Source organism: Glycine soja, chromosome 5, assembly GCF_004193775.1.
Source record: "Glycine soja cultivar W05 chromosome 5, ASM419377v2, whole genome shotgun sequence".
NCBI classification, from domain to species: domain Eukaryota; kingdom Viridiplantae; phylum Streptophyta; class Magnoliopsida; order Fabales; family Fabaceae; genus Glycine; species Glycine soja.
In genome coordinates, this window is record NC_041006.1 from 6,401,612 (window position 1) to 6,422,152 (window position 20,541).

General features: G+C 31.4%; 2 protein-coding genes across 3 annotated transcripts; one reads left to right on the forward strand and one right to left on the reverse strand.

The window, feature by feature from the left end:
• Positions 1-5,346: 5,346 nt before the first annotated feature.
• Positions 5,347-9,804, forward strand: LOC114412219 (fumarate hydratase 1, mitochondrial-like). 2 transcript variants are annotated; one of them, XM_028376032.1, is made up of 8 exons: positions 5,347-6,106; positions 6,404-6,875; positions 7,034-7,129; positions 7,728-7,826; positions 7,923-7,952; positions 8,051-8,098; positions 8,394-8,484; positions 9,338-9,804. In XM_028376032.1, the coding sequence occupies exons 2-7, from the start codon at positions 6,780-6,782 to the stop codon at positions 8,481-8,483; spliced, it is 459 nt and encodes a 152-aa protein (XP_028231833.1). In that variant the 5' UTR covers positions 5,347-6,106; positions 6,404-6,779; the 3' UTR covers position 8,484; positions 9,338-9,804. The 2 variants fall into 2 exon arrangements, with proteins under 2 accessions (XP_028231833.1, XP_028231832.1); XM_028376031.1 differs by lacking the exon at positions 9,338-9,804 and having other exon boundaries at positions 8,394-8,663.
• Positions 9,805-14,459: 4,655 nt separating this feature from the next.
• Positions 14,460-17,258, reverse strand: LOC114412220 (expansin-like B1). Its single transcript, XM_028376034.1, has 4 exons — positions 17,002-17,258; positions 16,194-16,306; positions 15,483-15,794; positions 14,460-14,836 (listed from the first exon to the last, which is right to left on the reverse strand). Exons 1-4 carry the CDS (start codon positions 17,132-17,134, stop codon positions 14,651-14,653), a joined length of 744 nt encoding a protein of 247 aa, XP_028231835.1. The 5' UTR covers positions 17,135-17,258; the 3' UTR covers positions 14,460-14,650.
• Between the last annotated feature and the right edge of the window lie 3,283 nt (positions 17,259-20,541).

Genomic DNA, 20,541 nt, shown 5'->3' on the forward strand with positions numbered 1-20,541 from the left:
ACTAAGTACCCAAATATGTTGAATTTCATCACTATCGTAAAATCGAAGCTAATTAAGGAAGAAAAAGATTGAAGTAGAAAATATTATATTGAACTGCAGTGAATTGCAAAGGAAGGGAGGAGAAAAAAAATTCCAATTCAACTTTCAACGTTCTAAATTTGCTGAAATATGCTAAACTGTGAATCTTCAATCAAAATCAAAATTTTGTTTCCATAGAGTCGAGAAGGAGAATAAAAACATCAATTCATTGGCACGCCCGTCCTTTGAATACAAATCCAGATGCCAAAGAAATAAAGTCAAAATGGAAAACGAAAGGGCATGCAAATGATGATGATTCCCTTAGCTCGTAGCTGAAGAGGTTCAATGAAAATTAGATTGGAGCGATAAATAGAACATGAATTGAAATTGGATATCAAAGATCTAAGGAAGAGTGAGTTACCTAGCACGTCGATTGGATTCAATTTGATTTTATTTGATTTGGGGTTCAAGAAACGTTTCTAGGGTTTTGAAATTCGGCGAGAGAACGAACAACGAAGGCCAACAAGAAACGGCGAAGAGAGAGTGAGAGCAATGAGGATGAATGAATGAATAGCAGATTTGTTTGCGTACCTGATTGAGTGAAGAAGAAGAAAAAGCAGATAGAGAGAGAGAACGAGAAAAGCTGGAAACAAGGACGAACCAATTGACCAAACCCTAAAACAGTGAGTCACAGATGCGTTGTCGCCACAACTTCGCACATTGGAGTTCGGCACGCCGATGGTACCGTCAGGTGGAGTCCCGAAGCTTCCACAGCCAGCGTGACCTGAACTCCAAAGGTCACCTTTGGTTGTTCTTATGAAAGTAGTTTAAGGTCAGCTAGGTTTATAGATGACAAGCGAAAAGTCTTTCATCCAATTACGAAGATTTTCGCAAAACCGCCTTAGAAAACTACCATTCTAAGACAGTTTTTGTAAAATCGCCTTCGTTGAAAACCTTATATTTACAAAACTACCACCGCCTTATATACTAAGACGGTTTTGCTGGAATCGACATAGAAAGTGCGTCGTAAAAAAGTGTTTTTTTAGTAGTGAATATATAGTCTTCTGTGGATTTCTTTAAATAAAAAAAATCAACTACCACCATTATGTTGAGACAATATAGTTCATATAATGATTATTTTGTGGGCCATGTGGCTAGTTTGAGGTGGGAAGGAAGAAATTTAGTCGCCTTTACCTACCATAACCGATAAGATCACTAATTTGACCAAAAAATTTGAAAGACTTGGGTGAATGTTGTCCATTAATGGCCTGTGGTGATAAAAGTGAAAATGCATTGGTTCTTCCTCATTAAAAGGGAATGGGACTATGGCTTCTTCCAATGGAGCAATAGTGTCACAATCATTATCTACACAAAGGAGAAAATGACCTGAGGTGCATTTGTGAACAATGATGAATTTCTCATTGCAATAATAACACAAACCTTGTGCCCTGCGTTCATGCATGTATGCAATAGAAAAATGTTTAAGTAGGATGGTGGTGGAAGAGGGAGAGACAATAGTAACTAGGGCTGGGGTAGCAACAAGTTTGGTGAAAGAGTCGGGGTTTATATTAGAAGACCAAAATTGTTTAGGCCTAACATCTCTAATTTTGTCTTCCATGAGTTTAACCATACCTATAGCTTGTGTGATAAAGTAGGGGTGAAGGATATCCAATTCTCTTCGAATCTCAAACAGTAAACCAAATATAAAATAGTTTAAAAGCATTTCAACAGATAGCCCATTCACACAATTATAGAGTTTTTCAAAAACAGCTTGATAATCATGCACAAGACCTATTTGACGTAATTTAAACAACTTAGCTTGGTGATTCGCATGAGTAAAAGGGCCAAACCTTAGTTCTAGGGCACGAGTAAAGGATATCCAATCATTGAGTTGATAATTTTAAGACATCTTCTTGTACCAACTGAATACCTCACCCTCCATATAAAAAGCTGCCAAGGGTAATTAAACTTTGTTCAAGAGGGATCTGATAGTACAGGAAATACTGGTCATCTTGAAACAACCAACCAAGTGGATCAGACCCATCAAAAGAGGGTAAATGGATTTTTGGGTAACGAAGAGGGGAAGAAGGTTTGGGGTAATGTTTATGAAAATAGGTAGGAATAGGTGTGAAATGAGTGTTGGTATTCATGCATAGGTTTGGCTTACAAACCCTGTTGGTGTATGCGGTGGGGGTTGATTTGACAGTGTAGAGTGTATGGGGGTACTTGTTGAAGAAGTAACGTAAATAGGTGAAGTAGTAGATGTAGATAAACCTATTGTAGGCAACTGGTCCTTGAGTCCCATGAGCAGACGGCGGAGAGTCTTGCTGAGAATCCATTGATTGTTGCATATGAGTGAAACAATTATCTTGGAGTTGTTGTTGATTTTCCAGCTATATGTCCATAGAGTGTGCATCTACTATGTGAGAGCTACTAGCTAGTGCATCATCAACATCCTTATTCATTCTTGCACTTTATCAGTGACTTTTTCATGTTTGGGCATTGCTTTGCGCATCCAGCAAATTGCTGGTACACTCAGCACAAGATGGGCAATTCTAATATTATCCTTCTGTAAAGCTGATATGGATTGGAATTCTTAAGTCCAATACGGATTGGCAATCCGTAAACCCAATATAGATTGACAATCCGTATGATTAACTTTCACGTTATTAACACGACGCTCTAACCAACTAAGTTAATAGGTCAATTATGTTATAAAATAATTAATGTCATTATATATAACAATAAAATTTTTAATGTATATTTAATGTACATGTAAATTTGGATAATAAATTTTGTAACAATTAATTTTGATCTAATAATTAATTTGTTTACATATATAAATTTTTATAAAACCTATGATTTTTATTTAAAATTTATATATGTAAAAAATACATTATTAACATAAATCTACTAATGTATTTTTTTGATAAAAATTTATATATGTAAACAAATTAATTATTAGATTAAAATTAATTGTCACAAAATTTATTATGTAAATTTACATGTGCATTTAATATACATTAGAAATTTTAGTGTTATATATAACAACATTAATTATTTTATAATCTAATTGGCCTATTAGCTTAGTTGATTAGAATGTCGTGCTAATAACGCGAAACTCACGGGTTCGATTTTTGCCTGAGACATTAATCTGTATTAGGCTTACGGATTCACAATCTGTATCAACTTTAAAAAAGGATAATATTGAAATTGTCCATCTTGTGTTAGGTGTACCAGCAATTTGCTTATTCTTTAGAGTAGATTGAATTGGATTAGTGTTCATTCTTCAAAGTATTGAATTGTAGTACAGTAATTAGCTTTTGTGTTTGCTTGATCCTTTGTGATGATTGTGATAGCATATGATTGGCTTGACCTTTGGAGCATTTTCTATTAGATTTTTTTGGAATCACAAAGTGGATTTTGTTTCCTACAATTGGCCCCTTATATACCTACTGAATTAAGCTGGCAGTAGTCATTTAGATGCTTCTATTGTATAAAATTGAAATTCAATTATACATTCATTGTGATTGTGATTATACATAAAAGTTTAAACTTAAATTTTTCACTGTAGATTATCTAATTCCAGCTCTGTTAGATTAGAATTTAGAAGTAGTGTTGGATTGAATTTAACCAGTTATGATTCTTATTATATGTTTGACCCATGGTTTTAAATAGCATTTCGTAACTGCAATTGCAGCTGCATCAACCGTATTTTCTCGCAATATAAAGGTTTTCTGACTTACCGTAACTCAACCGTGACTGCGACCTCAATTTAAAACCATGGTTTAACCCTAACTATATATTTGATATTAAATGTTAACTATTTTTTTCCTCTTTTGAATAGGTCACTAGAATAAAATATGTGCATTCTAGAGGATATTAAATAAGGATATTAAACCTGGTAACTTTCTCATGGGACTTGGTTAGAAGAACAAACAGGTAACTATCTTGTTATTGCTCTTTCCCTTTGTAGTTTGTCAAACTTGCTCTTGGACTGTTTGTTGCTATTTATTAATGTTCCATATGTGCAATTGCGTTGTTCTTGTCAGGTTTATATAATTGATTTTAGGCTTGCAAAACAACATCAGGATTCCACTACTAATTGCCAATATCAGGATTTCGACTTTCATATCCTGTAATTTTCCCTCATTTGATTTTGAATTATTTCCATATTACAACTTACATTAAGTGTAATTAGTTGTAAGCTGCTTAAACTATCTTAATTTCTACAATAATTTTCCTAGCGAAGTGATAAAACTTCATGCTGAAAGTGGCAGCTTCAAGGAAAATTTAGAACATATTGGCTGCATAATTAAATGTGCTTGTTCCCTGTTTCCTATGTATGTTCATGAGAGATTATGGCAAGATGTTTGTCCTCTGTTGAATAACTATAATAGGATTTTTCATGTTCTTTTGTCGGGTCATATTTTACTACCGTTTGGTACTTGGTGTAAAATCATCTTGTGGTTTATGTGTGAAGCTAATTCTAATGTAGATTTTCTTGTCTCTTTTTATGGTCTTAGGTGAATTGATCAAGAGTTTCTTGAGAAATAACACCATCCAGTTGACATTTTATGGGTATGTTGAACTCTTGTCTTTGAATTATCTTTCAGTAAGTTTGAATTGACAACATGTTTATAATTCTTTCCCCCCTTTATATTTTCCCATCAATTTTGCAGCTAGAAAAATATGTTGTTTGGTCACATAAGTCTCCTTACCTCCTAATCTAACCTATTTTAACTTAGATAATTGAAAAATAAAATGAGCTTGTACATTTGGGGTCTTTCTCCACATTGGCACAAAGCTTTTTAGAGTTGAGAGCACATCTGGTGATGCAAACTTGATGCAACTATTAATAAAATGGGAGCCTTGTAAAGCTTGTTTGTCATGAGAATTGACCTTGCTTAAGTTTCTCCATATTTTTAGGACCTGCTAGATATATATAATATAAACTCAATTAAATAAATTATGCACTTGTTTCTATAAATAGTTTTCAATTCTTAATGTTTTACAAGTAGAATTCATGATAAGTTATAAAGGTTCCATTAATCTCTTACAATTATATAGATTACTTCCAACACATTTCCCTACCAATCAATTCAACATAAAAAAATGTATAAGTTTAGAGTTCAAAATACACACTATATATCAATACACTACTAGAAAACATTGCTTTTACGACGTGTCATCTACGGTAGTTCTGTATAACCGATTTAGAATATGACACGGTGACAATTTTGTAAATAAAGAAATAAAAATTTTCTTTTACGTCGTACATTCTAAGACGGTTATAAATAATCGTCTTAGAATGTAACACAATGGCATTTCGGTAATTATGAAAAGCTTAAACAACGACAGGTTTCAACAAAAACCGCCTTTGTATCCTTTACTAATTACGTACAAACCTTAATGCATTGCTCATCCTCCCCATTCACGGCAGCTCATCCTCCACACCCTAATTTCTAATCCCACTCCCTCCACCGCCACGTCTCGTATCGGACACCCAACCCCTCCGAATCTCCATCCCGGACACACCCAGCCAATCCCAAAAAACCACCCACCCCATCTCCTTCTCGCTCCTCTAAAAAGAAAACTCCAGAAACCCCTCCGCTTCTCTTTGATGCCTCTCTCAACAACCCGAATCTCGGCCCATTCCTCCTTAAATTGGCTCGCGACACCATTGCCTCGGGCGATGGGCCCTCCAAGGCCCTCGACTTCGCCATCCGGGCCTCCAAGTCCTTCGAGCGTTGCGTCGGCAAGGGAGAGCCCAGCCTCGACCTCGCCATGAGCCTCCACATCCTCGCCGCCATCTACTGCAGCCTCGGACACTTTGAAGAAGTCGTCCCCGTCCTCGAACGCGCTATTGAAGTCCCTAACGTCGAATGCGGCGCCGATGACGCCCTCGCCGCCTTTTCAGGCAACATGCAGCTTGACGAAACCTTCTCCATGCTCGGCCAGGTCAATAGATCCATCTCCTGCTACAACCAAGGCCTCCAGATCCAGATCCAAGCCCTCTGCAACTCCTTTGTGCTGTGCTCGATGGTATAGAGCACACGTATTCAGTTTCTTCTCCTACCCAAAAAGGGTAATTTATATTGTTTACTTTCACACCCTCCCTGCTCTAATTATCTGTCTCTATCTTTGTCTATTTGTTTGTCACTTTGTGAAGTATGTTTTCATTTGTGTTTGTCCATGTATATGTGTGTTGTTCAGTGTTGAGTGTGATATTTTAGATTTTACTGTACCTCAATGTGATTTTCATATATCATATAATTTTTGTAGTTTGTAGCATTTTTTATTTAATATTATCTTTGCATTTCTTATCTTTATTTGGATTTTCTTCTTCTTTCTAAACTTACATTTGGTCTTCTGTGCTAATCAGTTGAAGTTAGATGACAAAGAAATTAACACTAGTGATTTTTGGAAGAGACAAATAATTATTGCCAGTATGCATAAGCGACCTGCCAGTTTTGGGATTTATGTGTCTGCAAAGGAGCTGTCATTGAAGGTGGCAATATCAGAAGGGTACATAATTAGTGAATTCATGGCTTGTGCAATTTCAAGTCAAAGTTCGGTCAATTTATCAGAGTTGTGCTGTGTTGTGCATGCATTTTGGTCCTCTTTGTAAGCTGTAACTCTGCCACTGTGCCACTTTGGTGGGAGCCTTCAAACTTTTATTAATTAAAAAATTAATATTCCAACCAGTTTATTTAAATGTCACTACTCACTTCTGTTATTTTCTGTACCACAAATGGTATATGCTATCAAAGTCCTTCTCCATAAGGACCATAACCTCTCCAGTTTATTTAAATGTCATTATCCAATGTGAGGCTTTGACAATGGTGTGTGCCCAGGTAGATATCAATTCACTTCATTTTATTAAAATACTTTAATGTTATGACTTTTGGAATACTGATTGGCAAACCGTTTCTATGACTTGTAATAAAATCACAATTTGAATTTTATGGTGACTGGAAATTTCTGAATTGGTGTCATGATTCATGTATTTCAGGTCATTGGAAACCATGTTGTAGTTACAGTGGGTGGATCAAATGGTCATTTTGAGCTTAATGTGTTCAAGCCAATGATTGTTGGTTGTCTCCTGCATGTATGTTTTATATACTTTTGTGGTGTTATGTTATTTCTTAATTATCAAGTACATAAAGGGGAACTACTGACTAGCCGTTTAGTCTGGTTCAATTTTCTTATATGAAATTAGAACAACTAAAATCTTGGCTATAGATTACTTTGGCTCTTAGAACTGGTTCAAAGCACACATGGTGCAGAGAAACCAAGATTGTTCAAGCATCACTAAGCTTGGTATATGGGAGCTGAAGTTAATTTCTTTATTGTTCCTTTGTCAGTTTGGCATCAAAAAATTATGATACAAGTTAGGTGGACTTGGCTCGAAAGTTAGATGCTCTTTGCTATGTAAGTAAAATAGGGATGGGGATGGAAGATACTTTAGATACCATTATGTTTTATGATTCATTTATTTTTTCTACGCTGCTTATGTGTCTGTTGTGATGACGTGGTATATGGTGATGCCCCAGAAAAAATAAAGATAAAAGGCTGAGGTGTGTGCAATATAAGGACACCACGTTGGCTTTTATGTTATTCCAAAATTTGCAATATGAAATCATATTTCCTACTGCATTACCTGAAAGATGTACGGAAATGCTCAATCTTTATCTTTATTCTGATAGTCGTTGAGATTGCTTGGAGATTCAACTGCTTCCTTTGAAAAGAATTGTGTGAGAGGCATTCAAGCTAATAGGGAAAGAATTTCAAAATTACTGCATGAGGTGAGTTGTTCACTTATTTGAAACAAATCTCAAATGATGACAAATAGGTTTAAATCCCTACGCTAATCACTGTTTCACTTTTAATTCACCTTGCAGTCACTGATGCTCGTCACATCCTTAAACCCAGTAAGTGTCCTCTTGTCTACTTTTGTAAGTTGCTAATTTTCACATTTTTTTTAAAACTGAATTTAATTTGTCTGTTCCGGAAAATTGGTTATGACAAGGCTGCAACAGTTGCCAAGACAGCCCACAAAGAGGGGTGTACTCTTAAGGTGATGATGCCATGTTATACTTGTTTTTCCGTTTGTCTTGCTTATTTTGACCTCTTTCTGAATATTAAATAAAAAATCATGTTTGACATGCATTAATTCTTAACAAATTAAGTTTAAGAAGCTTATTCTTTATGTAAGTATATCCGTGCATAAGCATTTCAACTCTTGTATTCTCTTTCTTCCATTAATAGTTGTGATTTTTATATGAATGAATTGATCCCTTCTTAATAATTTATGTTTTTCGTGGATGTCCAAAAAATCTTGGCTAAATATCGAAATTGAAATGATTGTTTAGGAAGGTGCATTGAAACTCGGAGTGCTCAGCTCTGAAGATTTCGACAAGCTTGTTCTAATAATTCCTTGTTTCATCATCGGCTACATTTGAGGTAGTATTTTTTTAGCTACACCCGTTGATTGGTTTGAGAAATGGCAACCCAATGAACAATAATTTGGCTTCCTAAGTTGATATTCACGAGGGAAGAGTTCTTCCAAATTTGTAACGAGACAATGTATTGCAGAAATTTACTGACCCAAATAAATGGAAATTTTTTATTCATTGTCCTTGCATTATATTTCCAAGGATTTCTGGATTGTAAATTTGTCATAATAGAGTTATTAGTTTTTAGATAGTGTTCTGTCTTGCTTAGGCGATGAATTCGTGTCTGTGATAAAGAAGTAAACTAGTGAAGGAGATTTAAAACGGGTGTCTAATAATTTTACTATTAAATATATCTTTTTTTTATAGAAAATATAGTTAAATAAATTTTAGGTATGGAGTTTGCATCATGCATGGCAACCATTAAAATTAATGTTATCTTATTGTCAAAATGTCTTTCCTACTCTACGAAAGATCAGAAATCTTATAAGGAACATAAGTATGGATTCAATTTTTACCTTGGTCAAATTGGAATCTCATATTTCGATGTAAGATTTGAATTAAATTCTGATTTGAATTAAATCTTATTGTCCAATGTATGATTATGTTATATTGCCTTTGTGTTCTTTTCTCTCCTGTGTGTTTCTTCATAATTATTTTCTATTCCATCATCACTAAATGTTTTATTGTTGACCAAGTTTTTTCATTTCTTGTGAGTCATGTTATAATTAACACTTGGCCTGAGGTAGTTATACTTGACGTTGAATTTGCACATCACGTGTACACTTTTGTGGTTTATGCAGGATTTTTAAAATAAAAAATTTAAAGTATGAATTGGCTCTCATGTTTTTTTTTTCACTTAGGTGTGGGAATATCAATTGGACAAAGCGGACTAAATGCAATATCTGCGATACAAATAAGCCTGGCATAATGAGGGTGGTGTAAGGTATTGGATTGAATTCTTTTATATACCTTCATGATGACTATTTTGCATGCTAGGAAGTGTATAAATATTAAAATTAATTTTATTTAAACATAATTAAACTTTAAAACATTTTTATAAAATTATAAGTGAATATCATTAACCTCATGACTTAAACATGCTTTATTTTTTAAAATCTATTAGATATTTATTACAATTTTTTAAAATTGAATTTAATTATTTTTTTTTAAATTTATTTTCATGCATGACTAAAGGTATCTTTAGATATTTAAACATAATTAATTAATATTTTTTTTAACAAAGTAAACTTTTTAGCCGTAAAAAAGTAAGCTTTTTAGACACTACGTACCATTAGTTATTTATTTTTAATCAAACACTACCATTATTAATATATATTGATTTTGGCATATATAGAAGCATTTAGGGATGACGTAAAAGTATTTCTTTTTAAATAATTATTTGAAAATTATTTGATTTTTATGCACATATTATATATTGAAACTATTTGAAAAAATTCTATTTATTTATTTTTAACTTATTTGTTTTTAGTTTTTTTTATCATTGGGGAAGACTTATTTGTCATTATGGATTGTTTAAAATTAGGCTTTTTTACTTTTTCAATTACCCACACATCAATTACTCTCTTGATTCTCTGTTGTACTTCCTGCACTAAACATCTAATTATATATAAAAAATTCATACTCATCATTTATTTCAAATATTAATTATGTGGAGTGGACGTGCTTCCATTCCTTGAAATCCCTATGCACACGTAGTTCAATAATAATAAAAATGATTTGCTACAACTACATACATTGAAATATGTTAAAAGAATGCACTAATATAGAATTTGTGCACCTAACTTGGGGTAACAAATTAAAAGAAACACGTAGTTCAAGAGATAATATAATAATTATGTCATAATCACACCTAATGAAGTTTCAAATAACCTACGTAAGCTATCTTTGGCAGAATTCACATTAGTTTAAACCATTTCATTGAATTTTCATGTGTTTCTAATTCATGCAAGTAGTTTAGTAGATTTTGCTTCATTTTTTATGGGCTTGTAGCTATAGTTTCATTGTTGTTATCCTCTTTGGTCCCCAAAGTGGTGGATCTTGCGGTTGATCCTCAGGAATATCGTCTTTACCGTTACCTTATTTGTTGGAATCTTTCAAGCTGCATTTGGTATTTCCAGGTAGTTTCCTCATCTACTAAAATTCTGCAGGTTGAGGTTTCTTGTGGATTTTCTTTCACATGCTACACTTGTTGGATTCATGGTAGGCACAACCATCATGATAAAGATACAATAGAAAAAAATAACAAAAAAAAATGTCAAAAAAAATAGCATATACTATGACGGTTATAATATAACCGTCTTAGTATATCGGATTTATTACGCCAATTATACAATAACCGTCGTACAAAGCCGTTGAATATGGACAAATACAAAGACGGTTTCTAATACGGTTGAACTCATAACCGCTGTAGATTGAGATGACATATTACGACAATTCCAATAACTGTCTTTATAACTTTTTCACCTTTTACGACGCCTCATTTTACGACGGTTCATAACCGTTGTAAAAGGTACGATATAACCGACTTAAAAAGTGATATTTCTAGTAGTGATAGAACGCCTATGTATATGATTTCGTTATCCTTTATATCACTCACAGATCACTTATAGGCGCTTGCTTTGTGAATTCTAATTATTGTCTAAAGGCATCTTCTGATAATTTTAAATTTGACAATTTCTCTTGCTGTCAAAGGTTACATTTGATGGACTTGTGATATGCACAATGTTCATTCAGACAAAATTTCATGCTAAGGATGAGGTAACAAATATTGATGTCTTTGTTTTTAAATAGTTTTCATTTTCTCCTCAAGAATAGTTTCTGTAACTTAACCACTAAGTGAATTTTAATCCTATGTAATGCAACATAAGCCTTATGTCTTTTGCAGGGGTTAGTCAAGATACAACTTGTTTCAAATTTTAATGATTAATTAATAACCTCACTTGGTATCATTGGAACTATCTTTCATTAGTAGCTTGATCTTATACTCTAACTTGAATCTTGAGAGTAGGACTCTATATGTAGTTTTCCTTGCTAGTATCTTTATGTATTTTGTGAACTGGAAATTGACCTTCAAAAATACATTTACAAAGAAATGTATTTCATGTAGTTAATACTAGTAAAGAGGCAAAGAGAATGGCTTTGCCATCTAAAGTTCCTCCGGTGTTAAAGAGTTGCTAAGCCTCGTTTTACTGAAATAAATAGATCAAGGTTCAACTTTTTTCCTAGCTATATTTAACTTGTACAAGTTTCTGTTATCAATACAGGGTGACAATAAAAGCAAGCAGGTTCTTGAAGAAATTTACAAGGTCTGCATCATTGGAAACCTTATTACTAATTCCTCAAGATAATACTTTTAAATTGTACTAGCAACTTATAAAGATATAACCCCTTTTTTTTGTAGTGCCACTGGTAGTAGAGAGGCGAAGTAAATATTTAGCAGCTCTATTAAACATAATCTTTTAAATTATACTAGTAAAGATATAACCCCTTTAAGAAATGATTCTTGTATTTTTCACATTTAGCACGTAGCATTTGAACTGAATTTCTGATTATTTTATTTTTATGATTATTATTTAGGCTGTAAAAATGATTAATTAAATTTGTAAGGTTTTTTAATTGTGAATTTTCACCAATCTTGTAGGTGGAGCTTTTCGGATGCAATGGAGAAGAATTTGATTTGCTGAATTAATCTAATTATTAATTTGTTAGTTGCTAAGGTAATGTTTGTGACGCATTTCTATTTTGTCCAGAGGCTCTAGAGAGTAAACAAGAAATTGCAACCACTTCTAGAAGTAATGTTTCAATAAACCTTATAAACCCTTTGATCAATCAATCTCCTCTGAATTTGGTGTGGTAATGCTTCAGTCGTTCATTCCTTGTGGTTTACTAATTCTGTTTTTTCAGATCGGTGGTGTTAATTACATTTTTGGCCATTTTGAATTAAGTATTCAATGTGTTGCTAATTATTGCATATCAACTTTGGATTACTCTCTAAGTAGCAGTGTTGTTTATGTTTGGTTTTCTCTGGAAACTTTTTGTATCATAAACACTACTATTGGTGAATACTGTTTTTATCTCTACTTGACAGTACTAATCCAGGTCTCATGATATATCTTGGTTTTCCTCTTCTTTATGCATGTGGAGATTCACCATTCTGGGATTATAAGCAAGCATATGAAGACGCAGTAGCTACCAATAAGACCATATTGGTGTTTTTCGGATGTAGTATGACTTTGTTGGTACTTTAGCATTTTTTTTAATTTTGTATTTTGTTTATGTGTGTGTGCGCGTATTTGTAATTTTTGGATATATATAATTTATTTCTATGGCTAGATGGCTTTTTACTCAGTACCACATTAAATATATGAATCAATCACCTTTAGTTTATATGTCTGTTATATGATACAATATTTAATTTTGGGAAAAGGATAGCATTTGTTATTTGCTCCAATTTTATTTTTTATATGCATGGATTTTTTAAAAATAAAATACATGGAATTTTTTGGGAATGATTCACTTCCAGCAGAACCCAGATTTAGTAGTTTCCTAATTCCTTCCATTTATTGAGTTTCAATGATAATAATAAAGCTCATTTTAAGTTCTTAATTCTTAACTTTTTTTAATATCTTTTAATTATTTATCTTTTAAATTTTTATATAATATTAAATGGATTAAAACTATTATCCAAAATTTAAGTATGGACTCTAGTGACACACAAGTTGACATGTTAGTATATTTATTCCCACACTAGCTAAAATTTAAGTATAGGCTACAATGACACAATTCATGTTAAATTTCATTCAAAATCTATACGAAAATTGTGTGTGAATATATGTCAAATGAGTTTATACCTACATATTCTATATCTAATAATAGTGACAATTTTTGTTTGTCATTATAGGTAATTTTTCTTGTGGCAATGAATTTTCATCTTCAATATTATTACCAATTAAGGAAGATTATAATTTTAAACCTATTGTTTAAATCTAAGAACAGGGTTCAAGATGCTAATTATAACAATTATTCTTCGTTACATAACTAGATATAACAAAAAAAACATTATTTAATTTTTATTCAAAGCTTTACATTTAATTTGTTTGCGAAAGAAAACAAACTTGTAATTTTTTTTTCCAGACCCAAAAGCTAAACTTATTACTAAAATAAACCATATAAGGCATTCATTCACTTAAAGTCAGATAAATGTAAAATGATGCCTCATATGACCCTTTGGCATGTTACAAATAAATACAACATCAATTACAATCATTAAACAAAAGGAACTGAATACCTAAGTTGGTCGACACTATAAAAAAGACTAAACACAAAAGGAAAGGAAATGAGAGCACGTCTTCATGTCCTTGCAGGTCCATCTACGTTGTTCATAAGAGAAGAGTACGTCTCTTAATTATTTGCTAATCTAACACAATGTTCAAGATCACATCACAATTATATGTGCAATAATACAAGGATAAGCACAAAAACAAGGGAGAAGGTGGGAGTGGCATTTGTTTCTCGCTCAGACAAAATAAGTTTCGTCCTAGCCTACTCTAATAATAAAATATATTTCACTCTTTGAAAATTGAAAACCAAAATAGAAGCTAGAATGTTACTTTTTCCCCCACAAAAATAAGCGTCAGCCTTGTCAACTCTATTTTTAAAATGAGTTATCATCGGCCGAGCCAACGACATGAATAATTCTTTTTCTTTCTTTTTTTGAAAATGTGTAGTGTGGGTTAAATCGACGCTATTTAGCATCCGTGTCGAGTTAGCTAATTAGTCGTTTTCTTGTAACATCTTTAACCAAGCATTTTTTTTATTAACTTATAAAGTTTCTAATAGTGTGTTTGTGTCCCCCATTAGAACACGTTCTAAAGCCATAATTACGAAGAAGTACTACTAACTAATTTGTTGCTTTGATCTTAATAAAAACATGTTATAATTATCCCAAGCACATACCTGATGTTAACAACAACAAACAAGACAATTTTATTTCATTCATAGTACATGTAATCTTAAAATGGGAAGTACATGAATATCCATCTCCCTTTATTCTAGTCCCTTTCCACAATAGAACATTGAGTGACACCATATATCAGAAACAAACTGAATACTAGGGCCTATTATTTGAAATATATATGTTCCTGAAGTTCTTTCTATTTAAGCTGAACCTTGGTGGCATAAGTATTTCCAGGTTGCCAGTTACTAGGTATGACAATCATGGGATCCACCCAATCAGACATGCCACTCACCCTAAACCTCAACCGGATTTCGCCACTCGGTGGGTTAGGAAAGTCAAACACTGCTCCAGAGTTCCTGTTAAGTGACTTCCATTGTCCCATCTGCACCATTAACAACATTCAAAGAATCAAATATATATATATATATATATATATATATATATATATATATATATATATATATATATATATATATATAGTCATATTTTTTTTAAAGATCATATATTGTCTAAAAATATTAATTATACATGTTTCTATGATAAAATAATATCTTTAATAAATTATTCTTATTAAAAATTAGAATTATAAATTCATTTATATTTTTAGATAAGATGCTAATGGGTAAAAATAAAAACTAACGTAGCATTCCTTGTACAAAGGTGGGGGAATTATCATTGTACGCAATCTTATCCAAAGCGATTGTTTTTGAATTCAAACTATGAGGACAGACGCAACTAATTGAACAGCAGCACTCGAATAAAAGAGAGGACACTATGCCAAAAACAGCTTATAAATAATGCTTATTTTTGCATTACATAACGCTTTTGAAGCGCTGTTTAAGCATGCGATATCTATTCGAAGATAGCGCTTCAGAAAAAGTGCTATCTAAATATATCATTTATTTGTGCGTTTACTTTGTCTTATTTTATAGAAAAAGCTATAGTACTTTTATCATTGTTTTAGGAAATTTTAAAACCTATATAAATAGTTAATTTAATTAGCGATTTCAAAGGTGATATAAATATACCTGATACAATTCAACAGCAGTGACATCGTGTATGCCATTAACATTGAGAATGACCAAAGCAAAGTAACCAGGGTTGGTGCTAGTTTCCTTGATGTGGAACAAGACATTGCCGGTGTATGTACATGGAACCCTTTTGTATTCAATATCCACTGTACCGTATTTCTTAAGCTCTTCAGATGAATATTCATTGCGTCCCAATTTCAAGAAGGCGCGTGGGCTCATGACGAAGTCTGTTCTGTCTCCATAACCTTGGTCTGTTGCCACCAGGTATGCTCCATTGGTATCACATAATTCTGGTACTAGGCATCTCACCTGAGTACACAAATCACCTTTTATTTTAGCATTTCAGTAAAAAATTTCATTTTTTTTTATCTTTCTTCATAATTATAATTTTTCTCTTTTTTAACTCTTTCTAGATAACACATTTTGGTGTTTATCAAATATTTTCTTTAAGTGATACATCATCATCATTCATATTTGACAAATTAGTAATACATAATTAGTGCAAATACTAGGCAACTTTTTTCTTTCTTTCTTTCATATATTTAAATATTTTGTTTAGTTGAGAGAAGTTTTGTTTTTTTTTTTTTAGATCATAAATATTTTTTATTAGAAACAATTTTATTCGAACTAGCTAGCACTTGTTTTACTAGTTTTATTAGAAACAATGATTGGTTATTGAAAAGAAAATAAGAAAAGAAAAGTAGGTACCTGATAACATGTGCCACAGCCAGCTCCATTCCTCCACAGCCCAGACACCCCAGCCACTCTTCCACCATACCAATTCATTTTCCTTCCATATTCACCAAAGCCACAAGCTCCGGCTAAAATGTAATACCAAATTGTTATGTGATCAACTATCATAGTGCACACTTTGCATCGAAAATATTGTAGAAGGCATCTTAAAAGAGAAGGATGCATATTTAACAGTAACTTCTTTAAATATTTTTGCAAGCTAGAATCAAAACAATATATTTAGTTTCAAAATCTTAAGGTCACTAGTGAAGCATGCAAATGTTCATCCTTCCCCCTCCCAAAACATGGTCCTACTTCGTAATTCGTAGCTTGCAAACGAATATTGTGATGTAGAATAATTAACATTCCCCCATTTTGGAGAAATTATTATGTAATACAGGATCCCCACGATATTTAAGTTTTCAATTTATGGAAGAAAAATAATAACACTCAACTCGATGTGATGTAAAGAATAGTAAGGACTATAATAGTTGTTTATGTTCACTAAATAATTTCTTCCTATTTTGGAATAGATTAGGGTAAAAGAAAAAAAGAAAAGGAAAAAAGATAGATATAATTAATAAGCCATGTATATATAGTGATATAAGAAGGATCAAAAGAAAATAAGTAAAAATGAAACGATGAAAAAGTATATGTATATTTATAAAAAAAAAAACTATTGTGTTTTGTATAAAATAACTTATTTTACCGGCACATATGATGGATATTTACTATCTAGAATTAGATAGACAGATAGATACACGAGGAGAGTCAGGTCACATACTTGGAGTCCCATAGCCATCAGAGGTACTATAAAAGGTTGCCCTGGATTTAGTATATTCCTGGCAATAACACAGTGCAGGAAAGAGCAGTATGACACAAACAAGGCCAAGTTGGTGCTTAAAACTAAGCTCCATGTCTAAATGACAAATTAAATTCTCAGGTGCAAAGACAAGAAAGAAACGAATAAAAGTATATATAAAAATGAGATGAAAGAAGGCTTTATGAGATAGGAAACAAAGAGAGGGTCATGTATTTATAGTACAACCCGAGGTCTAGATACATATAACAGCGTGATATATAGCCCATGCCACTTTAATTTTTTCCACCTTGGCGTCCATAGTATATGCTGGAGGATTAGAATGATGATGATATCACCGGTCAAGGAGATAAAGATCTTTATTACATATGAAAAAAATAAATTGGCACTACATATTTTATATAATTTTATTATTAATTAGATTTATTTACTTTTTCCACTTGTTAATTGAGAGATATTCATAGATAAAAATGAGACCTATCAAAGTTTATGATATGCCTAGCCTCTTTAAACTGTTACATTTTAATGGGAAGATCAATCCATGCATGTTCCATGAACTTGTTGCTCCACTAGGTTCAGAATCTGGATAGAATCGAAGTTTCTAATCAAAGCGCGTGAGCATACAGAAACAAATATTGTAATAATTTGAAAGGGTAATAAATAATAATTATTATTACCCCACTTTCCCTTAATTTTATTTTATTCTTTTTGCTGGGTGTTGTTATTAAATTTAATATTTTCTCGTCACCAAAAAAATAATGATATATTTACTGATTCCGAAAATATTCTTTTTTTACTGATTCCGAAAATATTCTTAATAGCAAATTCTACGTATCGTTTATTTAACCTGCAGAAAAAATAATTATGTGGTGTATCATTTATTTAACCTTTAAATAATGAAATTGTTTCTAAATAAAACAGGATCGTGACACTAATTTGTATTTGATGTATATATAAATATTTGGGCATGTTTTAAGTAAATTTGGATGGTTGAAAATGATTTTGACTTCATCATTTGTTTTCTATATATAACTTGCTCCTTCTTAATTCTTAATTACTCTATGTGAGAGTGCAGGTATTGCCTCCTCCAGACCAGGACTATTTCATTCTGAGTTAGGTAAATTTTATATTATACACAAATACACAATATCCTACCCGGTACGTATTGAGAAAAAAATATAATTGACCAGCCATGAGATATCTACAGCACGACGTGGTTCTGGTTGAATGATGTGAGGTTGATTTTTCGATTGTCTAAAGTTGATCGGACTAAGATGGGTCTTGTGGATAACCTTGAAGAATGGAAAACAATACTCTTTAATATTTAAAAATGCCCCTTATAATAATATGGGTAAATATATATTTTTTCCTTTTAAATTTATTATTTTAATTTTGGTCCTGTAAAAAATTTTGTTTAATTTTAGTCCGATAAATTTGAATTTTTTTAATTTTCATCTTTATAAGATATTTTACTTATTTTTTATTTTTCAAAGTTTGTATTTTATCAATTTTAATCTCTAAAAATATGATCTTATGAGACTATAAATGAAAAAATTAAAATTTTAAAGAGACTAAAATTATATAAAAAAATTATAAAAACTAAAGATAAAAAAAATTTTACAGTAATCAAAATGAGAAAAAATATCAACTTATTGAACTAAAATTAGAAAAATAAATTTACATTTTCACCCAAATAAAAAAAAACTAATTTAAGGCTAATGTATTTTTTTGTAAAATTCTACTAAATCACCTGAGTGCACTCTTAATTAATGAATCCGTAAAAAGTTGAAAAGAAAATATAAAAAGTAAACAATTAGTATTACTTTCATAACCTTTGAACTAACCCACTACGCGCAGTAGTATTTTGCGTGTATTTTGTTAAACCAGTGGTCCAATGCAATTAATATCGTCAAAGGTTCGTTTGTTGGGTCAAAATGAAGATAAAGGGACAAACTAAGCAATACTCTTTTTTTATACTTTCTCTCTTATTCGGCCAAATTTATGTGAAATTTATCTATTAAATATGTCAGTTTCGTTCTTTTATTCGGTGAATCTCATTTTTAAACTAATGAGACACACATAAGCGCTTTAATTAATATAAGAGATAATTCAAAAGAATTCACACAGTATAAGTGAAAGAATATATGTTTAATTTTAATTATGTATAAAATTTTCTTGAGTTAATAACAACCACGTATTAAAAGTGAAATTTGTCTTTGACCAAATGAATCTTTAACCTAAGAAAAAAAATATAAGAGATGATGTATTTGTTGATTACCAAAAACATAATAATAAGAGATAATATGATCAAATTAGAAAGTATATTGCTTACTGTGTATGTTTGTATAATTATATGTATCATATCAAAGCCTCATTGTTTTATTATTTAAATAACAGAATTTAAATTTGTATGATTTTAAAATGGTTATTATATATAATTATTGATTTTTTAAATTCTTGTAGTTATAAATAAATTTAATTTTTTTGTCTTCATAAATTTTAAAATCTTTTAAAACTGTTCATGGTACTACGTAATGATGATGTGTAAGAATTTAAATATGCTACATTAGTGATTATCTTGAAGTGACACATATATTTAAAAAAATAATATAAAATTTAAATAACAAAACATCAAATAATAAATTAATTTTGTACCGAAAACTAATAAAATTAGTTTAAATACTAGTCATATAATATAAATAGATAAATGAGAACATACACGCAACTACGGTTGTTTTTTCTTTTTTATACAACTACGGTTGATTATTATGCAAGGTTCCACACGCACGAAAATATCTAACGAGCAAATTTAATTTCGTTGTAATGAACCCACAGATTCATTCATTTGAACGAACTGATCAACAAATTGTATTCGCTTGGGTCTTGATCAGGTCAAATAGAATCATCTAATTACTGATCAAAAGAAATCATCTAATTTTTATAAAAAGTAGAAACAGCCGGTGAAGATAATGACAAAATGTTAACAAGTAAGGCAATAATAATAATAATAATAATAATAATAATAATAATAATAATAATAATGATGATGATTATAATTAAGAAGGCTACCCAGGCAAGATTTTGGTAAGGGTTTCCAAAACCTTCGTTTTAGATTTTAACAACTATTTTATTTAATAATAATAATTTTGCCTCTACCTGTAAAAAGTCTATTTACATTTTAAAATATTTGAAAGATAAATTTTAGTTAATTATAATAATTTAATAAATTATTTTAGTTTTTTTACTAATTTTAAAAAAAAAATACCTTGCGCTTAATCTTGAATGTTAAATAAACGCTGAGTCCCTGATTTATGCTAGCGCTCTGTCAATGTGTTGATTTTGGAAGCTTGGTTTGAATGTCTGATTTCCATTCAACTAACGTAAAGACGGATTATTTAATCTTTTCTTTTTACACTGAGGCAGATTATTTAATCTGACACCATTTGCTTTGGACTTTGGTAGGTTGAAGCAGGATCGACCTGTTAAAAAAAATAACTATTGAAT